The sequence below is a fragment of the Taurulus bubalis genome (assembly GCF_910589615.1).
Source record: "Taurulus bubalis genome assembly, chromosome: 15".
Lineage (NCBI taxonomy): Eukaryota > Metazoa > Chordata > Actinopteri > Perciformes > Cottidae > Taurulus > Taurulus bubalis.
The window spans coordinates 4061975-4087063 of NC_136603.1; the positions used below are offsets into that span (position 1 = coordinate 4061975).

General features: G+C 47.3%; 1 protein-coding gene across 1 annotated transcript; it reads left to right on the plus strand.

Moving 5' to 3' along the window:
* Positions 1 to 2287: 2287 nt before the first annotated feature.
* LOC306748283 (ras-associated and pleckstrin homology domains-containing protein 1-like) lies at positions 2288 to 25089 on the plus strand (the record flags this gene model as incomplete). Its single annotated transcript, XM_079231438.1, has 18 exons — positions 2288 to 2422; positions 2518 to 2626; positions 2711 to 2850; positions 2941 to 3222; positions 4056 to 4208; positions 4340 to 4519; positions 7821 to 7895; positions 14944 to 15021; positions 16111 to 16185; positions 17021 to 17105; positions 18427 to 18548; positions 18670 to 18735; positions 19362 to 19505; positions 19615 to 19725; positions 20141 to 20239; positions 20457 to 20574; positions 20673 to 20803; positions 22026 to 25089. 18 exons carry the CDS (start codon positions 2288 to 2290, stop codon positions 24387 to 24389), a joined length of 4467 nt encoding a protein of 1488 aa, XP_079087564.1. The 3' UTR covers positions 24390 to 25089.

A 25089-nucleotide genomic window follows, 5' to 3' on the forward strand; every position in this document is an offset into this window, starting at 1 on the left:
CCCGCATGGAGACGGCAGATTGTTGTACAAGAGTGCAGCTGTGAGAGACACACACACACACACACACACACACACACACACACACACACACACACACACACACACACACACACACACACACACACACACACTATCCTCCAGTCTAAATGACAGACTTTGCTAACCACAGGGATCTAATTGTAGCGCTGTGTGTGTGTGTGTGTGTGTGTGTGTGTGTGTGTGTGTGTGTGTGTGTGTGTGTGTGTGTGTGTGTGTGTGTGTGTGTGTGTGTGTGTGTGTGTGTGTGTGTGTGTTTTGGCTAGCAGTCTCTCCCCAGAGAGATACGGGACCGGGGGGGGCAACGACAAAGCGTCTACCCAGGAATAGCACCCCGTGCCCTGGGCAATACTCTGGGGTCGCCTGGGTGGAGATCCTTTAGGAGAAGGAAGAAGGAGGCGAGGAGAGAAGGGAGTAGAGAGCGAGGAGGGAGGGATTGAGGAGATTGATTAAATTATTGAAGCGGTCAGAGCAACCCTGCTCTTTTGGAAATGTGTAAAGATTATCGTTGACTGAAGTATGCAGAGAACAACGGTTGTTTGATGTATTATATTTCAGAACGATCAACGTGGGACACAAGAAAACGTTTTATTTCATCGCGTGATTTAAATAAATAGTTTGACATGTTGGGAAAGACAATTGCTCGCTCACTTTGATATGATGTCACTCTCCCAGCTGTATGTGAAATGAAGCTACACCCAGGAGACGCTTAGCTTAGCTTAGCATAAAGACTGGAAGCATGGTGCAACAACAAGCCTGTTTCTCTCTGACGGTTTAATTGATGACAAACGTATAATCCCCCTTAAAACCATAATTTTATGTTTTTACACTTCACTTTCGGTGCAGGGAGGCGTAACCTTTTGGAGAGAGCGAAGCCAGCAGTTTTCCTCCTGTCTCTAGTGTTTATGTTTAGCAGGAAAAGCCCGAATGTCACTTTTACAGAGTTCGCTTTTCAAGCACTGTCAATACTTTGCAGTTTTATAAATCAGTAGAATTCACTTCCAGGAGGTTTTCAGGTCGATAAATCATTAGAAAAGCGTGTTACATCATCATCTTCATCTTCGTCACCCTCATGACAGCGAAAAACTGTTTCTACTGGTTGTCAACACAGAAGAATTCAACTGCTGCCGAGTGTCTTTGATCTCTATTCCAGCTTAAGCTGCCATTTATTTCCGTGTGTGTGAGTGAGAATGTGTCAGTGAAGGATGATTATTACCGTCATTAATCACAGCAACACTCTTCAAAAGTGTGTTGACTTGTTCTCGGTGTAGTTACATAAACAGTTCTCTTATGTTTATGTGTTATAGTTGTGGAAATGTTCAACATTATTCTTTAGTCGGTACAAAAAAACCCGATTTGGCTTCCAAAGTCCAGAAATATGCAGAATGACACGCGGTGAAGACACAACGTTCCTGTTTGGAGAACAAGGCGCTCTGAAGCTGATAGTCTGGAGGCTGCAGTGTTCGTTCCACAATCATAATAATGATAAAAAAAAAACTCCAGTCATAGAAGCTAAGCTTTAGAAACCATCAGCTAGAGCTGCAGCAACTATTAAACGATCCTCTACGACGATTTTTATAATCAATTAATCCTATTTCTCAGATCCCAACAATGAAATTAATCGATATTAATTAAACTTCTGGGGAGAAGTTTTTGTAATTGTTTTACTCTGGAACAGAGGGTAACTTGTGCGGGTGGACGATGTCTCTGGCCAGCTCTTATGTCGGCCCCTTGCTTCTAAAAAGGTCCTTAAAAATGTCTCAAAATCATATGGAGAGGTTTGACCGGCCTAATTAAATCTCGTCTGATTTACAGAATTCATCTGGACTTTGTCTCTTTAATGAATTTCTGCTGTCGCTTCCTGCTTCTGTCCATCAATTATAGTTTAACGACTCCCACCATCTGCCATCGGTCACAGACGGGCTTTTATTGTCATCTTTTATTTATTCTATCACAGCTTTCAAGTGTGTGCCAGAGAAGTGCTCTGATGTGGAGCTGTGAAATGTGCTGTCGATCGATGTTAGTGCTATCTGGTCCCAGTGTTGTCAAGATGGTGTGACCTTTGACTGTCTGTGAGAGGGAGAGAGAGAGAGAGGATATGAATGCAATGCATACGAATGCAACGTGACCGGCTGTGGTGTAGTGCAGACCTTTGGCCACTAGGGGGAGCCGAGAGATCACACTCTGCCCTGAAACTGCACGAGAATGAATGTCTCTTTCCCCTTTTTTGTCTTTCTTCTCCTCCCCTTAGATGGATCAGCTGTCGGACGAGGAGGTGGAGGTCAGGGGGGAAGAGGAGGAGGAAGAGATGGACAGCGACAAGGAGGACCAGGACCTGGATAAGATGTTTGGAGCCTGGCTGGGAGAGCTGGACAAACTCACGCAGGTACACAAAGTAAGGGAGGTCCAGCACTGATCTGCATGAGCCCCAGAACTTTCATGCGTTTGCCAAAAGTAATAACACTGCGTGCGTCTGCGCAGAGTCTGGATGACAGTCGCCCGGAGCCGCCTCCTCAGCAGAAAGCTCCCCTCGGACAAGAGACCAACATGGCCAACTTCTCCTACCGGTTCTCCATCTACAACATCAACGGTAAGACGCTTTTTTACTCACTCCAAGTCTGGTTGTTTTTATCTCATCTCCTCGTCTCACACGCCGATGTCTCCGTGTGTGCAGAGGCGCTGAATCAGGGCCAGAACGTGGACCTGGACGCTCTAATGGCCGACCTCTGCTCCATCGAACAGGAGCTCAGCACCATCAACACCAAGCCCAACAGCGTCGGCAGCATGGCTCGCCTGGGGCTGACCGACACCAAGGTGCACGCCTTCACATATTCCATTAAAGCTTGGGTTTTGTTCTCAAAGCGTGAGTCCGAATCTATACGCGCTCCTTCTTTCCGTCTCCAGGTCCGTCAGAAGCCTCCAGCCGGGCGCAGTAGCCGGCAGCAGTCAGCTGCAGGAGGCAGCAGTAACAGTGTTAGCGGTGGCGGCAGCAGTAACAGTGTTAGCGGTGGCGGCGGCAGCAGTAACAGTGTTAGCGGTGGCGGCGGCAGCAGCGGGGCGAGCAGCAGCAGCAGCAGCGCCAGAGCGTCCCCCGCTGGCACCATCAGAGCTCCCGCCGGGCCGCACGGGAGACCGGCACTGGCCTCCAACTTCAGCCTTGATGACATCACCGCCCAGCTGGAGAAGGTGCGTGGGGGATTGGTTTGACATTCTTATCTCGTTACAGCGTCATTGTTTTTGTAACATCTTAATGTTTTAATGCTGTGAAGGCTTGTTGTTTTTGTTGCGCTGCCTTAACGTTGTGCCGTAAAAGCCGGGTTACAAGCCGCTACTGCCTTCGGTGGTTGTCCGCGCTGTAGCAAGCTAGCGCTGCTGCTAGCTCCCCGCTGCTGCTGCTGCTGCTGCTGCTGCTGCTGCTGCTGCTGCTGCTGCTGCTAGCTTCCCGCTGCTGCTGCTGCTGCTGCCCGCGTCCCCTCTGCCCGAGCCGGGCGTCGAGCCGGGGCTGGTCCCGCTACCTTCGGTGGTTAGCGGGGAACTAGCAGCAGCGCTAGCTGGCTACAGCGGGGAACTAGCAAGCGCTAGCGGAGAGCTAGCGGAAGTTAGCGGGGAACTAGCAGCAGCGCTAGCTGGCTACAGCGGGGAACTAGCGGTGACACCCACCGAACGTAGTAGCGGCTTGTAACCCGACTTTTACGGTACTCTGTTCCCTGCCCAGAGGTAAATTAGCTTTTAGCTAACGCTGTTACAGCTAAGAAGCTGCCAAATCAATAAATAAACAAGCATATACCGGGCGCTATTATATTAGCAAGAGGTAAACGTTCAAACTCTAAAGGTTGTACAGTACAGTGTACAGTATATTGCCTCAGCGCAGCTCTCAAGATGGCGACCGCCAAGCTAGAAGCTAACGGTGCTTACAGCGCTAGCAGTGCAGGCAATGGCCCGAGCAGACGAGGTGGAATAAATGACGATATAATATATTAAGTGTCATATATACTTAATATACCCTTCTCACCCACCAGGCGTCTCTCAGTATGGATGAAGCTGCTCGTCAGACCTCCTCGCACTCCCTAAGCTCCGCCTCCTCCTATACGTCGGCCACGATGCGGCGGCCCGGGTCGTCTCAGCGGCAGCACCGGCGCACGGGGTCCGTCGGCACGGTCAGCGAACATGAGGTAAACTCGGGATCTACGCCTTTCGGGATTTTTGATTCAAAACCACAAGTGTGACAACTGGCGCCCTCTATCCATGATTATTTACGTCCGGGACGATTCAGACGTTCTGACCGTGTCTTTCTTCCCTTTAGGCGCGCTCCATCGTTCACTCCTCCCGCTCCTCCGTCACCTCGGCGTCCGGCGTTTCTGTCAACTCCGCCTCCTCCATGGACTCGTTGGACAGCGTCCTTCACGCCAGCGAACCGGACGGCCAGCAGCCCGCGGCTCCGCCCTCGGCTGCAGGAGCCGGTCCGGGTCATCCCAACACGGAGGTGCGCGCTGACTTTTCTTTTTTTCATTTTGTTATGAGCAGAAGGATAAATGAAGGACTGTTTGGCTGAAGCGTCCATCGCCATCGGACAAACCCGTTTCTAAACTAATGCCGTCTAACATATTGAAGATTACAAGTAAGAACGCATCGGACCATTTACCTTGAACTGAGAAATAAACATTTCATTTGATCACACTGACAAAGGATCATTTTAACACTATGGAAATGACAAGGAAACAGAAAGCGAGGCTCATAGGGAGCTAAGCTAAACGCAGATGTGTCATTGTTCTATAACCAATACATTGTGCAATAAAGTTAAGGTCAACATTATTAGATTAAAACCTCCAGACTACAGAAAACGCATTTCTCTGTAAATACGTGCTGTTGGTTCAGGAACAGGTCTCCTTCCTTGAGGTTTTCTTTTAACAGCGTAGGTGGTTTTGGGTTTTTGCTGCAGCAGTGGTTTGTGTTATAATTCTCCTCGGCTGGCTCTCTCTGCTGCTTCAGGCTGTTTCTTCGCTTCCTCAAACAAACAAAAAACGCTCCATTCTTCTGTCCCAGAAGACGCTGAAAAGAAAAAGCTCGGCCCTAATCTTCTCTGAATTACCTGCGTAGAACAAAATGCCAAAAAGAGCTCATAGCAGTGTTTTAGTTTAGAGCATTTCAACTTCAATAGCTCTCTTGTTTCTGACCCCGGTGGCTGCCGAGGGCATCGAACCCTCGGCCCCGGGACTGGTGCCGTTGCTCAAACCCAAACAAGAAACTCGCAGGAGCTGCACCGTAAACACAAACCCTGTTTGCTGCTGCAGACCCATCCAGCGCGCCCACACAGACGCTCCAGCAAGTCTGAGAAGGGAACGAGTATAATTAGAATAATGAGACGAGGCCAGAGTGAGTCAGCAAACGGCCGTAGAGGCTGAGATGGAGACTGACGGAGTGGAGCGAAGAGAGACGGGGCAGGGGCACAAAACAAAGAGAACGAGGAGGAAACTAAAAGAGAAGCAATGGAGGATGAGCTGCGGTGCACTTTGCTAAAAAAGATAAAAGGTCACTGAGGTGCTCGTGATCGGGCTTTAAGGAGGCGAGGGATCACGGTACAGCTCCTGTTTAAACCGACCTGGACCCGACCTGAAGGTCCATCTCTAGGCGCAGTAACAAAATCAGCCTCTTTAAATACCTGAAAAGGTATTGTGTGCACAGGCAGAGCCACTTACTGTGTCAGCATGGTGGTTTAGTAGTTAAAAAACTGTTATAGGATGCAAAAAAACCTATCATGTGCAAACTATGCTAATAGCATCACAGAGTTAGTTAACCTTTACTCATGAATCTATGAATTTATCATGAAGTTCAGATTAGAACCAAAACCGTGACGTGCAGGTGGAGTCAGATGCAGCAGATTCTGATTGGACCATTTTGATTGTACAGATTATTTAAAAATTACAGTCAGGTTTACACACAATGCTCCAGGAAGATACTCATATACACATATATTATAGGCATACACACATATACACACAGCATATAGCAGCTCTCTGTGCTTATTAATGTGTCCTAGAGCGGATCAGCACACACACACACACACACACACACACACACGCCGTTGGTCAGAAGGGAAAAGCTGGCTGTAATCGCGTGCGCACGTGTTTTTGACCTAAATATTATTTTTTAATCTGTGGTTATCGAGAGAAAACTAATGCTTTCTATAAAATGGTTTTCTAGAGGTTAAAGCGCGTGCACACACACACACACACACACACACACACACACACACACACACACACACACACACAGAAAAACACACACACACGGAAACACAAACTCACGAGATTAATAAAGATTTGCCTGAAATAAATAAATAAACGAAAAATAAAACCCATCAGAACAGAAAAGCAATCTGGAGTTGGACGACGGTCTTGAAGGAAACATATTTCTGACTCCTTGCCGCTCTTCTCCCCTCCAGTGAAAACAAAACAACCCACTGTGGCTGTGGCGCTGGATCCCAGTCCGTCCAGTAGCAGCCTGCTCAGGCCGAACTGGGGACTCGTGTGCAGGAGGTTTATACAAAGCTCTCTGAGCCACAGTTTTAGCTCACGCTCGTGGAAGTCATTAATACGATTTAATATAGTCAATAATGTAGCTAATTAATATAAATCTGTCTGGTATCCTGCAGTTAAATCCTGTCACAACACACTCACGTGGATTTATCTTTATTCCTTTTAAAAAAGGATGTTTTTACATTTGATTCTATGGCAGTTCCCGGTGGTAAAGAAAACCCTTTGAAGTCATTTATTAAACGATGCTTGTGAAATGGCTCGTTGAGTTTTTCTATAGCTTCCATTTAGTAGTTTGGATTATGGTCCAAGTATCTCCAGTCGGATGTCCCACCTCGGCTCCTCACAGGTTCAACTCCCTTTAATGAAAACGGGATGTTCTGGACCCAGGAACCCCAAAGTCCTGGGTGAAAGTGCACGAATGTCTGCATTTATGGAGTTAAATCCAGGTCAAATGTTTTGTTCATTTGAAAAAAAGATTTGAGCCTGAAAAATCCAATTTTGTTGTAGAACTTTGAAAAATAATGTATTTTTTCAGTAACAGATTTTATATTTTCAACTTTCACTCTTTCATTTTACAGATTTTCAGATTCAGATCGGTTTTTTTCAGGTTCAAAACATGTTTTCCGATTCAGAATGAAAAGTTGAAAATAAAAAATCTGTTACTTGAAAACTGAAACAAATATATTATTTTTCAAAGTTCAACAACAAAGCTTGATTTTTCAGGTTCAAAGCAATATTTTCTCAAAAAATGAACTTAAACAGGTACAAACCTTGTGCCCATATCCGCCAGGTGCTAAACTAATACACCCGTAACCTTTTTATCACTATTTTCCGTTGTTATGGCAACTTCTTACTAACAACTTCCGTTTTTTTGTACCTTCAAAATAAGAGCGCAACCGGAAATGCACCGACTGCAGTAACAAAACGGACTAAAATAAAAGACATAAAAAAAGGAACAAACTATTACAATACTTTAAACTCTCAGAGGTCCGTTACACAACAACTCAATAATAAAAGCAGCGCACCACAACATAGCGGCTTCAGCGTGCTGATGGCGCCCGGTCCTCGTCCGGGTCTCCGTGCTCTAAGTGTGTTTTACCGCTCCCTCTAAAGTGTCTCTGACGTGTGCAGCTCTCCTTCACAGGTTTCTACCTCTGCTTCACCACGCAGCTTTTCCTCTAAACCGCCGCATCCAGTCAATCAAGCAGCAGATTACTTCACCAGGACTCTCTCTTTCTCTCTTTAAAGCACTCCTATCTGGACAGGGAAACCTCTCTGATTCTGAGAAACATAGCAGGGAAACCCTCCCACCTGCTGACCAAGGTGACGCCCCCTCCTCTCTCTCTCTCCTCTTGCATGGCAGCACCCTCACCCTCACCCTCACCCTCCTCTGGTCGTCTGCTGGCATGCACGTTAACTTCTGTACTTCCCGCCTTCCTCTTTCGCAGTAGTGCGTGTGTGTGTGTGTGTGTGTGTGTGTGTCATGATGGGCTGCAGTATGCTGCTGTGGAGACCCAAAGCTTTACAGAGCGCTGCGCCCCAATGTGGGGTCGTTCCAAATGACTGACTGAAACGCCATCCGATTAATACCAAACAGATTCATAATCAATACCAAACAATCTTGGTTTACAAACAGAAGCCTTCTGCATGTAAAGCTTTGTGACTGTCTGCCCGTCGGCATCTCGTTGGTTCTTGTTCAGCGATGACGGAGTTTCAGTCCAATCTGCAGCCGCAGTGCAGAGGTCTTTTTTATATACATGTTTTGGAAGCATGAAGGTTTGATTAAAGGCATGACCCTGTGTGTGATACATGAGTGTTATGTGACGGTGGCCTGGCGGGACGGGAAGAGCCTCACGAGGATGCGATCACACAGGAGTCCTTCTTCTAGACGCAGAAGTGGATTACCACTAAATCACAAAGGCCCAACGGACCTGTTGTGTCCATTGAACGCGTGTTCGTCGCGCCTGATTGGACAACAGAGGGACACAGGTCCAGCGATGGAAGACGGCTTCCAGAAACACGTGAGACGGTCACATTGAACGTCTCCTAGCTGCTGAGCAGCCTCCTGTGTGATCGTGCCGTGAGGATGATGATGATGATGATGATGATGATGATGGAATTACCTGCTCGTGTTTTATGCAACCAAGAACAGGTAAGCGTGAGAGGCGGCGCTTCTGTGTCTGCGTTCACTCCTCGAAGAAGAATCAAAAGGCATCATTTCTAATTTGGTAGTAAAAACGATGCCCTATTCCTCAGACTCTGCTTCCTGTGATGGTGAAACCCTGACTCCTTTTTTTTTTTGTTACACTTTTTCTAAACTACTTTTTTGGACCCAGAGTCACTACGTTTTACAGCCAGACTCAGAATTATTTATGTCTGCAGAATCTTTAAGTTCAGGTTCAGTGTGTGGAGTTTGCAGAATGTTGTGTGCAGTTTGGAGTTTGCAGCTTGTAGATAAGAGCGCCGTGTGCAACATGCAGTGTGTAGTTTGTAGCATTTAGGTTGCAGTGTGGTTTGTAGCATTTAGTCATTGCAGCATTTAGTTTGCAGTGTGCAACATGCAGTGTGTAGTTTGTAGCATTATGTATCGGTGCAGCGTGTAGTTTGTAGTCGTTGTAGCATTACGTATCGGCTGCAGTGTGTAGCATGTAGTCGTCGTAGCATTACGTATCGGCTGCAGTGTGTAGCATGTAGTCGTTGTAGCATTACGTATCGGCTGCAGTGTGTAGCATGTAGTCGTTGTAGCATTATGTATCGGCTGCAGTGTGTAGCATGTAGTCGTTGTAGCATTACGTATCGGCTGCAGTGTGTAGCATGTAGTCGTTGTAGCATTACGTATCGGCTGCAGTGTGTAGCATGTAGTCGTTGTAGCATTACGTATCGGCTGCAGTGTGTAGCATGTAGTCGTTGTAGCATTATGTATCGGCTGCAGTGTGTAGCATGTAGTCGTTGTAGCGTTACATATCGGCTGCAGTGTGTAGCATGTAGTCGTTGTAGCGTTACGTCTCGGCTGCAGTGTGTAGCATGTAGTCGTTGTAGCATTACGTCTCGGCTGCAGTGTGTAGCATGTAGTCGTTGTAGCATTACGTCTCGGCTGCAGTGTGTAGCATGTAGTCGTTGTAGCATTACGTCTCGGCTGCAGTGTGTAGCATGTAGCCGTTGTAGCATTACGTCTCGGCTGCAGTGTGTAGCATGTAGTCGTTGTAGCATTACGTATCGGCTGCAGTGTGTAGCATGTAGTCGTTGTAGCATTACGTATCGGGTGCAGTGTGTAGTGTGTTGAAGCAGCCTGGGTTTGCTCTCTTTGTAATGAGGGTTTTAAGCTCAGCCAGCCGCTGTAATGGATCCGAGTAGACGAGTATGGTGCCAGCTAATACCAATCAATGGGAATAATGGGACCATCTACGAGTCTAATCGGTGGTGGCGGTGATGTAGTTCAACCCAGATCACGATATCGGTGAAGATCAGCGCTTCCTCGGCGCCGCTCGATGTCACAATGTGTTATTTCAGTGAATCATTTCTGTGCGTAATGTACACAACTGTCCTCGGATTGATGAGTCTTGATAACATGTGACTCATGTTCATCAGAGCCTCTGCTGCTCTTAAGCTAAAGCTGGAGGCTTCTTTATGGCTGAAGGCTACGTTTGATTTATGTGTGTTGGTATGTTGTGTGTGTGTGTTGGGAGGGGGCATTAGATGGAGAGTAAGTAAGCTGGCTTTATTCTGATTGGATCAGCAATTTCACGATTTGATTGGATGACAACGAAGATGAGGCCGTTTGATTGGATGTTAAAGGCGTGTGCCAGTTCTGCAGGGATAATCTTCTTTGGGGCAGAGAGAGGGTGATTCCCTGTAGAATCACGTCTACACACACACACACACACACACACACACACACACACACACACACACACACAGCGGCTGGCATTGGGCTGTCTTGTTTGCCGTTCTTGTCTTTTGCACAAATACTTCTAAATCTGCTTATTTCATCAACCTGTGGAGGGGGAAAAAAAGTATCTTTCCCCAACCTCAGGGGGCAGAAATGTAGTGTTTTCTAAAGCTCATGCTGTGATGTAATCCTGTAGCGATCGTGGTCCTCTGCAGACTTTTCCGCACAGGATGCACCGCTGCATTGAACAGTATTTGATTTTTAGTAACCGTGCAACTCCGCCTCCAGACGCCAGCCTCGGCCCAAACGAAGTCAACGCAGTCAGATTAACGTTTTGCGGTTAAGATCCATTCATTTCAGAACATCTGCCGTTTGGCTTCAAATCCAGCTTTTACAGCTGCGGAGCCAAGATGACCCCGTCTTAACGCCGATCACTCTTTCCTTCCTGCAGTAATTCGGACTTCGGATTCTCGGTAGAAAATGCTCTAAATGCTTAAAATTGTGGCCTCAGATTAGTCGGAGGGGCCCCGAGATGCCAGTGCAGATTACGAGCTAAAGGGCCCGGTCTAATTCCTGCAGCAGTGATTTAGTTAAGGGTGTAATTATCATGCTGTCGACTTCCAGAGCAGATGCATGTAAGTGTGTAAATGTTTGATGTGTGTGTGTGTGTGTGTGTGTGTGTGTGTGTGTTTTTTCTGCATACGCTTTCTGTGTCAGTGGGGTACACTGCCTCAGCAATAAATGTAATCCACCCACACCTTTTCTCGATCTCTCACACACACACACACACACACACACACACACACACACACACACACACACACACACACACACATACACACACACACTGCTGGCCCACTTCTGCTGCCACTCGATAAGTCGCATCAGTCCGCTCTGTTTCGAGCCTACGGCGGCTCAGGAGGGACACACGTCTTAGAACTTCAAAGGCAAGCAGCGTCTTTGCTGAGCAGAATCTATTCTGAGTGTCGGTATAATGTAGGTCAACTGAATATCTATGACTTGGAGAGAAAACGTTTATGCTGCAAGAGGACGGCAGTTGGTGGGCGGCAAAGAAAAACCCTGTTTTGTGTGTGTGTGTGTGTGTGTGTGTGTGTGTGTGTGTGTGTGTGTGTGTGTGTGTGTGTGTGTGTGTGTGTGTGTGTGTGTGTGTCGGGGGTGTATGGGGTGTAACGAAAGCAAAACTGCTAAAAATATTCGTTAATGAAGCTGAGCATTTTTATTTGCGAATGAAAATCAAAAATGATGCCAGTAAAGACAGATTTGGGCTTAATGGATGAATTAAAGGATTTTCATATATAAATGGGTTTTAATTGGTTTTCTGAAGGGATAGACGGATTTTATTTTAACCGATAAAGCCCATTAAATTGAAACAAATATCATAATTATCCCCTTACAATACCACTTAACGTACTTTAATAATATCACCATTAATGGTGAATTCATAATATCCTCAGAAGAAAAAACTGTTGTGTAAATCAGAGTGACGATGACGATGTTGATGGCGGTATGAAGCTGATGATGATGAGAGCCGACGGCCCCGAGCCGGCTGCTCCAGGCTCGTGATGTTCTGCTGATGAGGAATGGTGAAAGCTAGCTGACAGCATGTAGACTATAGCGTCAGCGAGCATTAAAATGGTAATATAGGCGACGCATGATAATGCTCCTTGACGGGCGTTTGAGCTCCATGTGCATCATCTCGGTCACACCGGAACATGCCAACAGTTTAATACATATTTCTAGCAGCTTTTTATTTTTAAGCGGTCATTATGCAACAGTTGCAACAAATGTTAAAAGGCACAGACGGATCATGCGTTACGTAACTTGTTTTGTCAAATTTAATCCTCCCGTCTTTTTGGAGACTTTTCGTCGTATTATTATTATTATTAAGTATTTGAAGCTCAAACAGGTGTTACGTTAGATTTATGTAATGCTGCTTTATTTTATTTTCAATGTCATTACAATGTAGCTGACATTTTTATTAGGTATCGTTTTATATATCCATACGTATGTATATTTTCACACATGTTTGTATTGTATTGTTAATAATATTGGTAACACCTGCTATAATGCCCATGTCTATAAAGCATTATATATATAGTAATAATGCATTGTGATTTGTTTAAAGCACTGTATAGTTATAAGCACTCAGTAATATGCATTATGCTCAACAACAACACATTATAAGGCATTTTATAATGATTTAAAATGTCGAGTATAATAGCTCATATTTGCTGTATTAATTCCTATAGTTATCATACATTATAATAGTTTTGTTATGTATTTTAATCACTGTTACTATGCATAATAATGTGATTATAAGTACATTTCTTTAATTTATTATTGTTTGTTTAAGTAAAGTTAAAGTAAATGTGCTTTAAGCATTATAATCTAATAGTAATTGTACAGTTAAAAGTCTTTATAATGCATTCCACACGTCATGGAAAGAGTTATCATTTATTTCTCAGCTCCTCTGATTTAAATAACGCCACGATAAATAACTGAAACAGTATATTATTCCTACATTTATTCACAATGTTCAGTGATTCAAATAGTTTTCAACAGATTTTTTATTTACATCTCATTTTAACACGTTTTCTACTTCACTGCTTTTGATGTAAATCCTCAAGCATTAAACCAACAAAACATAGGCTCGTCATTATGAAGCTGTTTATGAGCTTATGCTGCAGGAGAGTGTGTGTGTGTGTGTGTGTGTGCATCAGGTGGGTTTGGGGGGTGCCGATAAGGAGATTGTCTGTTAATCTCCCCTTCCTCATCCCCCATCATCTTCATTCCATTCTGCCCTTTCGCTCATTCACAATATGGAGCCACTTGTGTGTGTTGTTTGTGTGTGTGTGTGTTGTTTGTGTGTGTGTGTGTGTGTGTGTGTGTGTGTGTGTGAGTGAGTGTGTGTTTCGTAAGCTGACCGGCTAAAGTGGAGCACCTCGGCGAGGGCATACACGGACATCCAGACACTCGTGAAGAAGACTAGAAATACTTCCTGTAATTGATTTCAAACTAAGAGCGTGCATTAGAGAGAGAGGCGAGGACGAACCGAGGAGGGGAAAGAAACAAATCAGATAAGATAAGTGTGGGGAGGAAGACGACTGTGGGACTAGAGAGGCTGCGAGGAGGGGGCATGAGAGCTTGAGATAAAGAGATCAGTGCCTCTGCTGTAAGTTGGCACAGCAAAAAAAAAAAAAAGTGCCCCTCCCCCACCGCCGTCCATCTCTACTTCCCTCTCAGTCCCTGTATCTCCGTCGGCCGGGGAGGATGTGACGGGACACGGCAGCGCCGCTCGCTTTGCTTCAGTAGTCACCGTCACCAACCAGGCGTCAGTCAGTGGGTTTGATTAGTCTGTTGTGGACAAGTAGATCTTTCAGCCTGCAGCTCAGTGTAAACAGATCAGATCGAGTCCTTCAGTATTTCTACTTTTCTAACTTTCTTTTTTTTTTTTTGCAATATATTTCTAGTCGTCTTTTTTTTTTTCGACGGGTATTCTTGCTTCCAGATCTTGGATTTTAAGGCCACCTGACTCTGCTCCCTCCTCCACCACATCCTCCTCCACTGCATCCTCCTCCACCGCATCCTTCCACTCTTAATTGTCCACACACCGCTTGTGTGTTTGCCCGGAATCGAACCGCCGCCACGCCGTGATTGCAAGATCGGAGAGCATCTTGAGTCGTCTGAGGAAAACAGACTGGACTTTCTCACGTCTCCACCCGTCCTCTCGTTTGTCGTCTGCAGTTTGAGTATCTCTGTGTTTGTGTTTGGGGAATTTGGCTAATCCTTAAGAGAGACAATGACCATCTACCAACATGTAGCGTCAGAGCGATAATCCAATCGCATTCCCCTGCAGTCACTAATGCGTAGAGGAGGATGATGATGATTATGAAGAGGAGGAAGAGGAGAAGCGGGATTTGCGCGGCCGACCAGACATGTCTGACTCCTCTCACTTTGTGCTCTCGGGCGATGCACCTCCGTGTTGCCGGGACCAAGCAGCTGTTTTTTTGGGGGGGATAATTTCACATCTCACGTCTGATCTCAGCTCTTAGCGGTAGCAGCTCATTAGCGGGAAAAGCATCCAGCTGGGAGGAGCCCAGCTGACTGGACTGGGAGTGCACTGGGAGCGTTGTCCCAACTGGACTCTTTATTATTTAATTAGTTTTAATAGCAGATGTTGTAGCTTTGCTTGAGGCGATACGCAGACACAGAAGTGCTGGTTGTTTGAGAGAACTCACCTGAAAGTGCACAATGAATTCCTGTTGGAGGAACCAGGTAGGTGGGAGCGGTGCACACGTGTGTGTGTGTGTGTGTGTGTGTGTGTGTGTGTGTGTGTGGATGTCAATGCTGTCAAACTTTGCATCGACTGACCTGTGTGTGTGTGTGTGTGTGTGTGTGTGTGTGTGTGTGTGTGTGTGTGTGTGTGTGTCTGTGTGTGTGTGTGTGTGTGTGTGTGTGCAGGAGGAGCAGGCTGCCAAGCTGAAGGCAGACAATATCCGAGTCGCCCTGGAGAAGATCAAGGAGGCCCAGGTTAAAAAGGTGATTCTGGAGCTACAGAAATGTGTGTTATGTATATGTGTGTGTATGTGTGTGTGTGTGTATCCGTATCTGGCATGTGTCCAGCGGAGTCAGTTTTCTGGGTCAGGTCAGTGTTACTCCACATGAAAAAGCTCTGGTCAATAACATCTGGGGTCAACACACACACACACACACACACACACACACACACACACACACACACACACACACACACACACACAGCACTCAGCATAATGACCATTGCAAATTAAGTCCCAATCCCCCCCACACACACACACACACGCAGACACACACACACACACACACACACACACAGAGAGAGAGAGATTAACGACCTGGATTTATTTATTACACACTGAGACAGAGCGCCAGCTACCTGTCTGTGTCGGCTCCTCTAATCGTCTGGATGTTGATCCTAAGCAGCAAAAAAGCGACAGTGCATCTTTCTGCACTGACACACACACACACACACACAAACACACATACAAAGACACATACGAAGCAATTTCATTTGAGGGCAAGCGAACAGTCAAAAGACCTTTTTGGAGTTTTAATTTCCTTCAACCTCATTTATACTGAGCATGAGCAATACTTGTATTGTACTGGCTGGTCAGTGTTAAAGTATTAGACCTGTATAAGCAATACATACGCACAAAAACCACGAAGACGTCATACAAGTTTTTATACATACAAAGTTTGAAATACACAAAGTTAACAAACCAACATGCAAACAAAAGTGTCAATATAGACACTCGTCATCTGCAATGACGAGTGATGAGAAGTCTTTAACCGCCGAAGAAATAATCTGAAATTTGTTTCTATATATATAATGTGTATATATATAATTCTCTGAACTCAATGAGGTGTGACGCCTTTTGACAAAAAGTAGCTCCATTTAATTTGATGATAAATCTACAGAAAATGTGTTGCAGAAATGGATTATTATTATTATTATAAGAGAATATGCACAAACAAAAGCAAATACTGTCCAACCAGAAAATCCAGAATTGGACATAGAGTTGTCATAACTCTGCAATAAACATGTGCAAACAATAATAACCCTCTGTCTTTCTCTCCCTCTCTTCGTAGTTGGTGATTCGCGTTCATTTGTCAGACGAGAGCTCCAAGACCATGATGGTGGACGAGAGACAGACGGTCAGACAGGTACGACCTGTGTGCATTATTATCATCATCAACACTACTAGTACTAGCATCACTAGCAGCAGTCCTAGCATCACTAGCAGCAGTCCTAGCATCACTAGCAGCAATACTAGCATCACTAGCAGCAGTACTAGCATTACTAGCAGCAGTACTAGCATCACTAGCAGCAGTACTAGCATTACTAGCAGCAGTACTAGCATCACTAGCAGCAATACTAGCATCACTAGCAGCAGTACTAGCATTACTAGCAGCAGTCCTAGCATCACTAGCAGCAGTCCTAGCATCACTAGCAGCAGTCCTAGCATCACTAGCAGCAGTACTAGCATCACTAGGAGCAGTTCTTGCATCACTAGCAGCAGTACTAGCATCACTAGGAGCAGTTCTTGCATCACTAGCAGCAGTACTAGCATCACGCATTACTAGCAGCAGTACTAGCATCACTAGCAGCAGTACTAGCATTACTATCAGCAGTACTAGCATCACTATCAGCAGTCCTAGCATCACTAGCAGCAGTCCTAGCATCACTAGCAGCAGTACTAGCATCACTAGCAGCAGTACTAGCATCACTAGCAGCAGTACTAGCATCACTAGGAGCAGTACTATCATCACTAGCAGCAGTACTATCATCACTAGCAGCAATACTAGCATCACTAGCAGCAGTACTAGCATCACTAGCAGCAGTACTACCATCACTAGCAGCATCACAGCAGTAGTAGCATCACTAGCAGGAGTACTAGCATCACTAGCAGCAGTACTAGCATCATTAGCAGTATTAGTACTGCTATGGTAGTACTGCTATAGGTTCAGTGTTTTGCTAACGCTGTCTCCTGTTCTGCAGGTGTTGGACAGTTTGCTGGAGAAGTCTCACTGTGGTTACAGTCCAGACTGGTCACTGGTGGAAACCATCAACGAGCTGCAGATGGGTGAGCGTGCACACACACACACACACACACACACACACACACACACACACACACACACACACACACACACACACACGATGATGTCATTGGACGAGCTTGCTTATGAAAGGATTGGCGTGTAAAGGGCAGTATGATGCCTTGAGGTGCTGCTCAGTCATTTCACACAGCTTCACTAGCTGAGACAGTGAAGCTCTTCTTTTAGCCTGATTAAGTTCATTATAGCACAACCAGGTGCGTGTGTGTCGAGGAGACTTTATTCCTGAGCACATTTGTCTGCAGCGTTGTGCCCTGCAGCGACACACACACACACACACACACACACACACACACACACACACACACACACACACTAACATACTCACCTCCCTTGGGGTTTGCTAGCATACACTGCATTATAAGCTTCAACTCCACTTAACACTCTTTGACAAACACACACACACACACACACACACACACACGTCTGTATGTAGGTCCGGTGCAATGATGCATGTGATCTAACCTACATCTTCAGGGCTTCTGCTGAACAGCCAGTCAGCATATGAGAGGGAGGGAGAGAGATAGATATTTACTGTAGTAAATTACTCTTTACATTATTATTATTATCTAGCTATTCATATGAATTGTATATTTGTATGTTGTTGTCTCTTAATGCTTTGGCAATATTGCCATTCATGCAGAGAGAAAGAGAGAGAGACCCTGTGTTCATTAAGAGAATACCTCTTTGACAGCAAACCCCTCTACACACACATCCATACACACACACACACACACACACACACACATCCATACACACACCAGCTCCCTGCTGAGAGCCCTTTGGCAAACCACTGACTTCCTGTCAGATCCTGACCTCTGACCTCTCACTGCTTCCCGACAGGGAATGACAGATTACTATCATCATGAGGAAAAGAACAATTATTTACATTAGTAGTGGTAATTGTCAGCAGTATTTGGTGTTGTAATACATGCTTCTATATACTGATATTACTAGTATATAGTCTGGTAAAACACATGAATCCTTGTGAGAACTAACGAAGGCTTTGACTGAAGTAAAAAGGTGTTCGTCATTTGCAAAACTCAAAAACAATATAATAGTATTATATTAGTACAAGTTGCTTAAATTAATTACTTCAGATATTATTACTTCACATGTGCTTCATACACAAAATGCCCATATGTCTGTTTAGTCGAGAGTTTACTTCTTTCATGGATTAATGCTTTCAGCTATGATCCATAACCTTTGGGTCCAATCCGCCTTTTTTTCCTCGATTTTATAATTTAGACAGGAAATGAACTAAAACACCTCATTGACTCTGTGCAGAGCGGATCTTCGAGGACCACGAGAACCTGGTGGAGAACCTGCTGAACTGGACCCGAGACAGCCAGAACCGCCTGATGTTCACCGAGCGCATCGAGAAGTATGCGCTGTTCAAAAACCCCCAGGTGAGACCCGTGCACACGCATGAACGCAGTGAGTGGTTAAATAATACAGATGTTGTTGCTTTTTATTCACATTACTAACCAGGGGTCCGTTTATCTCTCTTTATCTCCCCGTCTGCTGCAGAACTATTTGTTGGGGCGGAAGGAGACGTGTGAGATGGCCGAAAGAAACAAAGAGGCTTTGTTGGAGGTGGGTTTGCGTTGCTCTTCTTTCACTCGGCTGCTTCCTCAAATGCATCTTCACCCCGGGAACCCTCTTTTAAAAAAACACAGTCCTGATCGGGCCGGCGTTGGCGTTCAAGAGACGGCGTTCCGAGGCACGCGCACACCTTTTCAGTAACGGCTAGCGATCATAGCGCCTCTGGCAAGCCCATTTCATTCTGTTAAAGGAACACTGGACCCACAAAATCGTGTTTAAGAAGAAAATTGATGCATTAAAGAACTATTCTGGAATCATCCGTTCACAAACTCTCACACAACTCGTGCGGTTCAACCAGAGTCTCATTGATCCGGTCCTTCTCCTTCGTTAAAACCTCCATGTAAAAGCATGGAGAGTTTTTTTTGCATTCAATATTTGGCCTTGCGTTACCCGTCGGTATCGCTTGACACCCGAGAGGCGTGGAACCCACGAAGAAACATGGGACATCGGTGTGAATCCTCCAGTCAACAAACCGCTCTCGCTCCTTCTTCAGTTCAGCTGGTGAGAATGTGGTGTACGGGAAACTGAACGAGCAATCAACATGATTACATGCTGTTTCTCTCTCTCCCTCTGTGTGTGTGTGTGTGTGTGTGTGTGTGTGTGTGTGTGTGTGTCAGGAGTGTTTTGGCGGCAGCGCCGTGTCCGTCCCCGAGATGGAGGGAGTGTTGTGGCTGAAGGAGGACGGCAAGAAGTCGTGGAAGAAACGCTACTTCCTGCTGAGGGCTTCTGGCATCTACTACGTCCCCAAGGGAAAGGCCAAGGTGTGTGTGTGTGTGTGTGTTTATGTGTGTGTGTGTGAGGTGACAAGAAGATGAGATTAAACAGTAATGGCGTCTCTGGTCATTGTAAAAACTGTCTTGTTGTGTGCAGGCTTCCAGAGACCTGGTGTGCTTCCTCCAGCTGGATCACGTGAACGTGTACAACGGTCAGGACTACAAGAGCAAGTACAAGGCTCCTACCGACTACTGCATGGTGCTGAAGGTACAAATACACACAAATACACACACACATGCAGGTTAAAACTCTACTGTCTGGTTTGTGGCACCGTTGTCTCCCGAGGCCATCTAGTGGTACGACATAGTAATGACACCTATTTCAAAGAGAAGACAGAGGCTATAACAATTAATAGAACAGTGTTGTTTTTGTTTGTTTAATGCATTTATACTGCAGTGGTTTTATGACGAGGTTGACTAATAGTACTAGTAGTAATGAAACCTGCGCATGAGGAGAAAGTGTTTTATTTAGTTCCACTAAAGCTATATTTAAACATGCAGAGCACCCAAACCGTCCATCAGCATCATCTGGTTGATGCCATCAAACGCGTGTTAGCATGTCGGATGCACACACACAAACTACTACTGTAACGCAAGGTGTGTGTGTGTGTGTGTGTGTGTAGCATCCTCAGATCCAGAAGAAGTCTCAGTACATCAAGTACCTCTGCTGCGACGATGTCAGAACCCTCCAACAGTGGATCAACAGTATTCGAATCGCCAAGGTAACGAGCATTTCCTGTCATAAAACGTAACATTTTGCTGCAGAAACAGTGTTATTTATAACGCAACATTACCCATGATGCACTGCGTTTAGTGAGATAAAGTAATTCAACATGCTGCCTTCAATGCAGCTAATGTTAATCTGCCTACACCTGTCTGTCTGTCTGTGTCTCTCTCTCTCTCTCTCTCTCTCTCTCTCTCTGTCTGTCTGTCTGTCAGTACGGGAAGCAGCTGTACATCAACTTCCAGGAGGCAATGAGGAGGACGGAGGCGGCCTATGATTGGTCCTCCCTCTCCTCTTCCTCCATCAAGTCGGGGTCCAGCTCCAGCCTTCCAGGTCCGTCCTCCCATTCATTTTTCCAATATTTCATAATATCCACGAATAGATCAAATAGAATCGAAACAAGACTAACTTGTGTTACTTGTGTTGCGCAGAGTCCCAGTCCAACCACTCCAGCCAATCGGACAGTGGCGTGTCGGAGATGACGTCATCGGGCCACACCCGCTCCCAGAGCGCCGTCAGCTCCATCTTCTCCGACGCCTGGCGGAGAGGAACGCAAGGAGAGGTGAGAGCAGGCCGAGCGCGCCGCCGCCGCCCCGTCACGGTCCTGTTTAACGTGGACTACATTTCCCATATGTCCCCCCCCCTCTGCTTCCCTGCCAGCGGTCAAAGGCGAAGGGACGAATGCCAGTTCCTCTTTGTGCAGGAGGAGGAGGAGGGAGTGGAGGTTAGACAGGAAGTGGTGCGAACAGGCATGTTGACAGCTGGGCTGCAGCCGTTAAAACATCCAGATTCTGACCCCGTCTGGTGCTTTAGAGACGGAGATAGACGATATAATGCAGGATTTGATGAATGAAAACCAGGCAGCATGCAGAATGCAATATGCATATAATAGACAAATTAAAATGTATTATTCATTGTTTTTAAAGACGTCTTCACTGGGGACATATTTGATTTATTAGATCTTGCATTTCTTTTCTTTTCTTGAGCCGCTTTTGAATTTATCCAAACTTAAAATCTATTAAAGAAAACTAACTAAACAGAGTTTATTAGTTAAGTAGACAAAACACAGTTTTTCAACCTTCTGTGGTAAATTATATTTTAACATAGCAAATATTTTTGCAGCTGTTTAACTGCACCAATCTAATAAAACACTATTATTTACTCTGCACTCGCGGTGGATCTCTACATTTACTGATTGATGTCGTGCATTAAATCAAAAACCAAAATCATCGCAAACGACAACAATGGCTGCAGCTCAACTGTTGATTGGTTCTAACCTCGTGGTGTGCTGGAATGTCCTCCTAACCAACAAATAATACGACCACGGAAGAAGAAGAAGAAAAGCCGACAATTAGTTTGACCCATTTGTGACCAGATTAACACAAATAAAGGGAACTTTGAACCCATTTTTAGACCCAGATAAACCCGTTAAACACGCCTTGTTGTTATGACATCACACACTGGAGGGTTTACGAATAACCGGCAACAAAAAAAGCCAAATACTCTCCTCCGGCTAGTTTACATGTAAGCTATTCACACAATTCCTCTTTTCAAGATCCTGCTGTAGCGATTCCATCATTTCCTTTCAGCGAAGTGCAATTACGTGATGAAAGTTTGCCGTCTCCTTTGTGTACGTTTTGGAATACGTCTGATTCCGCGGTGCGATGTGCTCGGTGTGCTCGGACTGCACTGGTTTGTTGCTCGATGACTTGCATCTTGTCCGGGATTGTTTGTATGTTAGTCTTCCTCGCTCTCATCATCCTGTGTCTCTCCCTCGCCTCCAGATGATGAGGATTGACCCGATCAGCCGGCCTATCCCGCTCCAGATCCTCTCCCCGCAGCCCCTGACCCCGCCCTCCCGCTCCAGCTACACCGACGGCCTCGTCCCGTCCGACGACTCCTCCCTGTCACCGCCCTCCCCGACGGTGACCCACCAGCCGTCGACCACGCCGTCGTACGTCAAGTACAGCACTCTGGCTCGCCTGCAGAGCCAGAACCTGTCCACCAGGACGCCGTCGGTAGGTGCCGCCCCACTTTCCCTCCCCATCCAGTGTCCCAAAAATTACAACACCCTCCCGGCTGCTTACGGCACCTCCCCTCCGCCGCCGCCGTCCCCGCCTCCTCCTCCTCCGCCCGCCACGCCGGCTCCGGGCTCCGCCGTGGCCGCGCTGAAGTTCGGCGCGCTCAGCCCCGCCGCTCTCCCGCCGCCGCCGCCCCCGCTGGAGGAGGACGCGCAGGAGCCCTGTTACCTCCCGCCTCCTCTGCCGGAGAGCCCGGAGGCCAACGGGCTGCCTCTGCCTCCCCCTCCAGACCCCAACTCCGACTCCTGCGACAACTTCTGCAACAGCGGCCTGCAGCAGTTCCTGGCACAGAAGTTTCCTCACATGGTGTACGACTTCACCCCGGATTTAGACGAGGACATTTCTCCTCCTCCGCCTCCGGCCGAGCATTCCCCTCCGTCCACCTTGCAGGTCCTCCGGCCCCTGTCCCCCAACGCGCCCCCTCCCGCGCCTCCCAAGACCTTCACTGGCGGTTTCCCCCCGCAAACTGCCCGCAAACCATCGGGCCCCGCCTCCCTTCCGATGGCCCTCTCCCCCGTGTCCCCGACGCAGCCCTTCGGCGGCCACGGGCCGGTTAAAAAGCAGCAGAGTTTCTCAACGGGACATTCCCCCAATCAGCCTCCTCCCACTCTGCCCAAGCAGCACAGCCTCTCCTCCAAAAACCTCGCCATCTCCCCCTCCTCTTCCTTCTGCTCCGTCTCCATCGCGGCCGCTACCTCCTCTTTGGTTAAACAGATTGTCAATCAGTTCCCAGGAAACTCCGCCCCTTCCTCTCTGCCCGCCTCCAACTCCATGGAAGGGTCGAAGTTCACCGCTCCTCAGTCCCCGCCGGCGGTCAAGGCCAAGCCGAAGTGGCAGCCGGGAGGCGTCGTGGCGCCGCAGTCCCCGGAGTTCCCCCCGCCGCCGTCCGACGGCTCGATGGGGGAGTTCCCTCCGCCCCCGTCTTCCTCCTCCTCCTCCTCCTCCAAGACGGGCTCCCCGATTAAGAAGTCGCCTTCCGCCTCGTCCACGGGATCCACCAAGCGGGGGCCTCCGGCGGCCCCGCAGAGAGCCTCCTCCATCTCCATGCGGGAGATGGCCCAGCAGGACGAGAGGCCGACGAAGGTGGAGAGCCTGGTCAGCAAATTCGGCCAGCCTCCTCAGACGGGCGCCTCCTCCTCCAGCTCCTCGTCGGCGACCGGCTCTCCTTCGAAGGACTCCTCCTCCTCCTCCTCCGCGCTGCCGGCGCCGCTCCCGAAGCCGGGGAAGCTGAACCTGGCGAACCTCCCGCTGGCCCTCCAGGGCCTGCAGACGGGGCAGCACCACCAGCCCTCCGAGTTCCCGTCCCCCCCTCCCCCGCCTCCCCCGGCCCACCCTCCTCACCTCGACTCCTCCCCCGACTACTTCCCGCCTCCCCCCAGTGACTTTGAGCTCTTCCCTCCTCCTCCGCACCCGTCAGAGTTCCACCACCCGCCGAAGGTCGCCGTGGTGAACCCCCAGCCTCAGCAGTCGGCACCTTCCTCCTTGTCCTTGTCGTCGTCGTCATGGAAGCAAGGGTCATTGAAAAAGGGGGCCGTCCTTCCTCCGACCCTGAACCGGCGGATCAGCAACACGAGCCCGTACGACGGCACGATGTCGATGCCGCTCTCGCCTCCTCCTCTGTCTCAGACCCCGCCTCCCTCCCTGTCCTCGTATTCCACCTCCTCCTCCCCGGTACCGCCAACCTCCCCGAAATCCCCGGGGCCGAGCACCCTGACTCTAAAGCCCCACTTCCTGGAAGACCTCAACCGCACCCTGAAGAGGAAGTCGGTGTCCCGCCACGGCTCGCTCACGTCTTCCCACCTCATCTCCTCCTCCAAGATGGAGCCGGTGGGCACCATGGACGACATGGCGCTGCTGCCGCCTCCGCCGCCCGAGCTCCTGCAGCAGCAGCAGCAGCAGCAGCAGCAGCAGGGCGTGCGAGGACACTCCCAAACTCTGTCCCGCCACCACACGCACTCGCACTCCACCAAACACGCCAGCATCTCAGGCTATGCAACGCTGCGGCGAGGCCCGCCTCCCGCTCCCCCGAAACGGGACCAAAGCACCAAGCTGACCGGTGACTGGTAGGGAGCGAGAACGTGGGCGGAGCCTAAAGAACTGAACTGACTGTTTAGGGCTCGCGCAGAGAAGAAGTAATCAATGTCTGTCTTGACTCGTCCGTCTCTCCTCATCCTAAAAACATCCTCCCTTTGGATTCCGAGCAAGTAGCAAGTCTTTCCTACTCTTAATCTAAGATTATGATTGTTCCTATTATCCTCATTATTACTATCATTACCAATACATGTTTAACCCTATGACATGAGTAAAAATATATATATATATATATGTATATATATATATCTGTATACAAGCAAGCCAGAAAAATCACCTATCAAGCTTTTTTCACAATGTCTGTGCAGCTTTGCATTGAAATATACAAAAGACAAGAGACAATGTGCTGCACAATAACTGGTACTGCATGGAGGGATGAAGGGAAGGAGGGATGAAGGGAAGGAAGGAAGGAGAGATGTGAAAGTGGGGGCGATGTGTATAGAAATGTATGTTGTGAACTCTGGAAGGGGAGCCTTGCCATTTATTTCAAACTTTTTGTGTGTGTTTTTATATAAGATTATTTAATACTGGAAAGATATTATTATTATAATTATTTTAAGTTTTTAAGAAGTGTCAAGAAGAGAATGAGTTTGACTGGACATGGGTCTGTATTCTCCAAATATATGTCCAAAACAAACAAAAAAAAAAAAAAAAAGTGTCGATCCGAGTTCCCGAA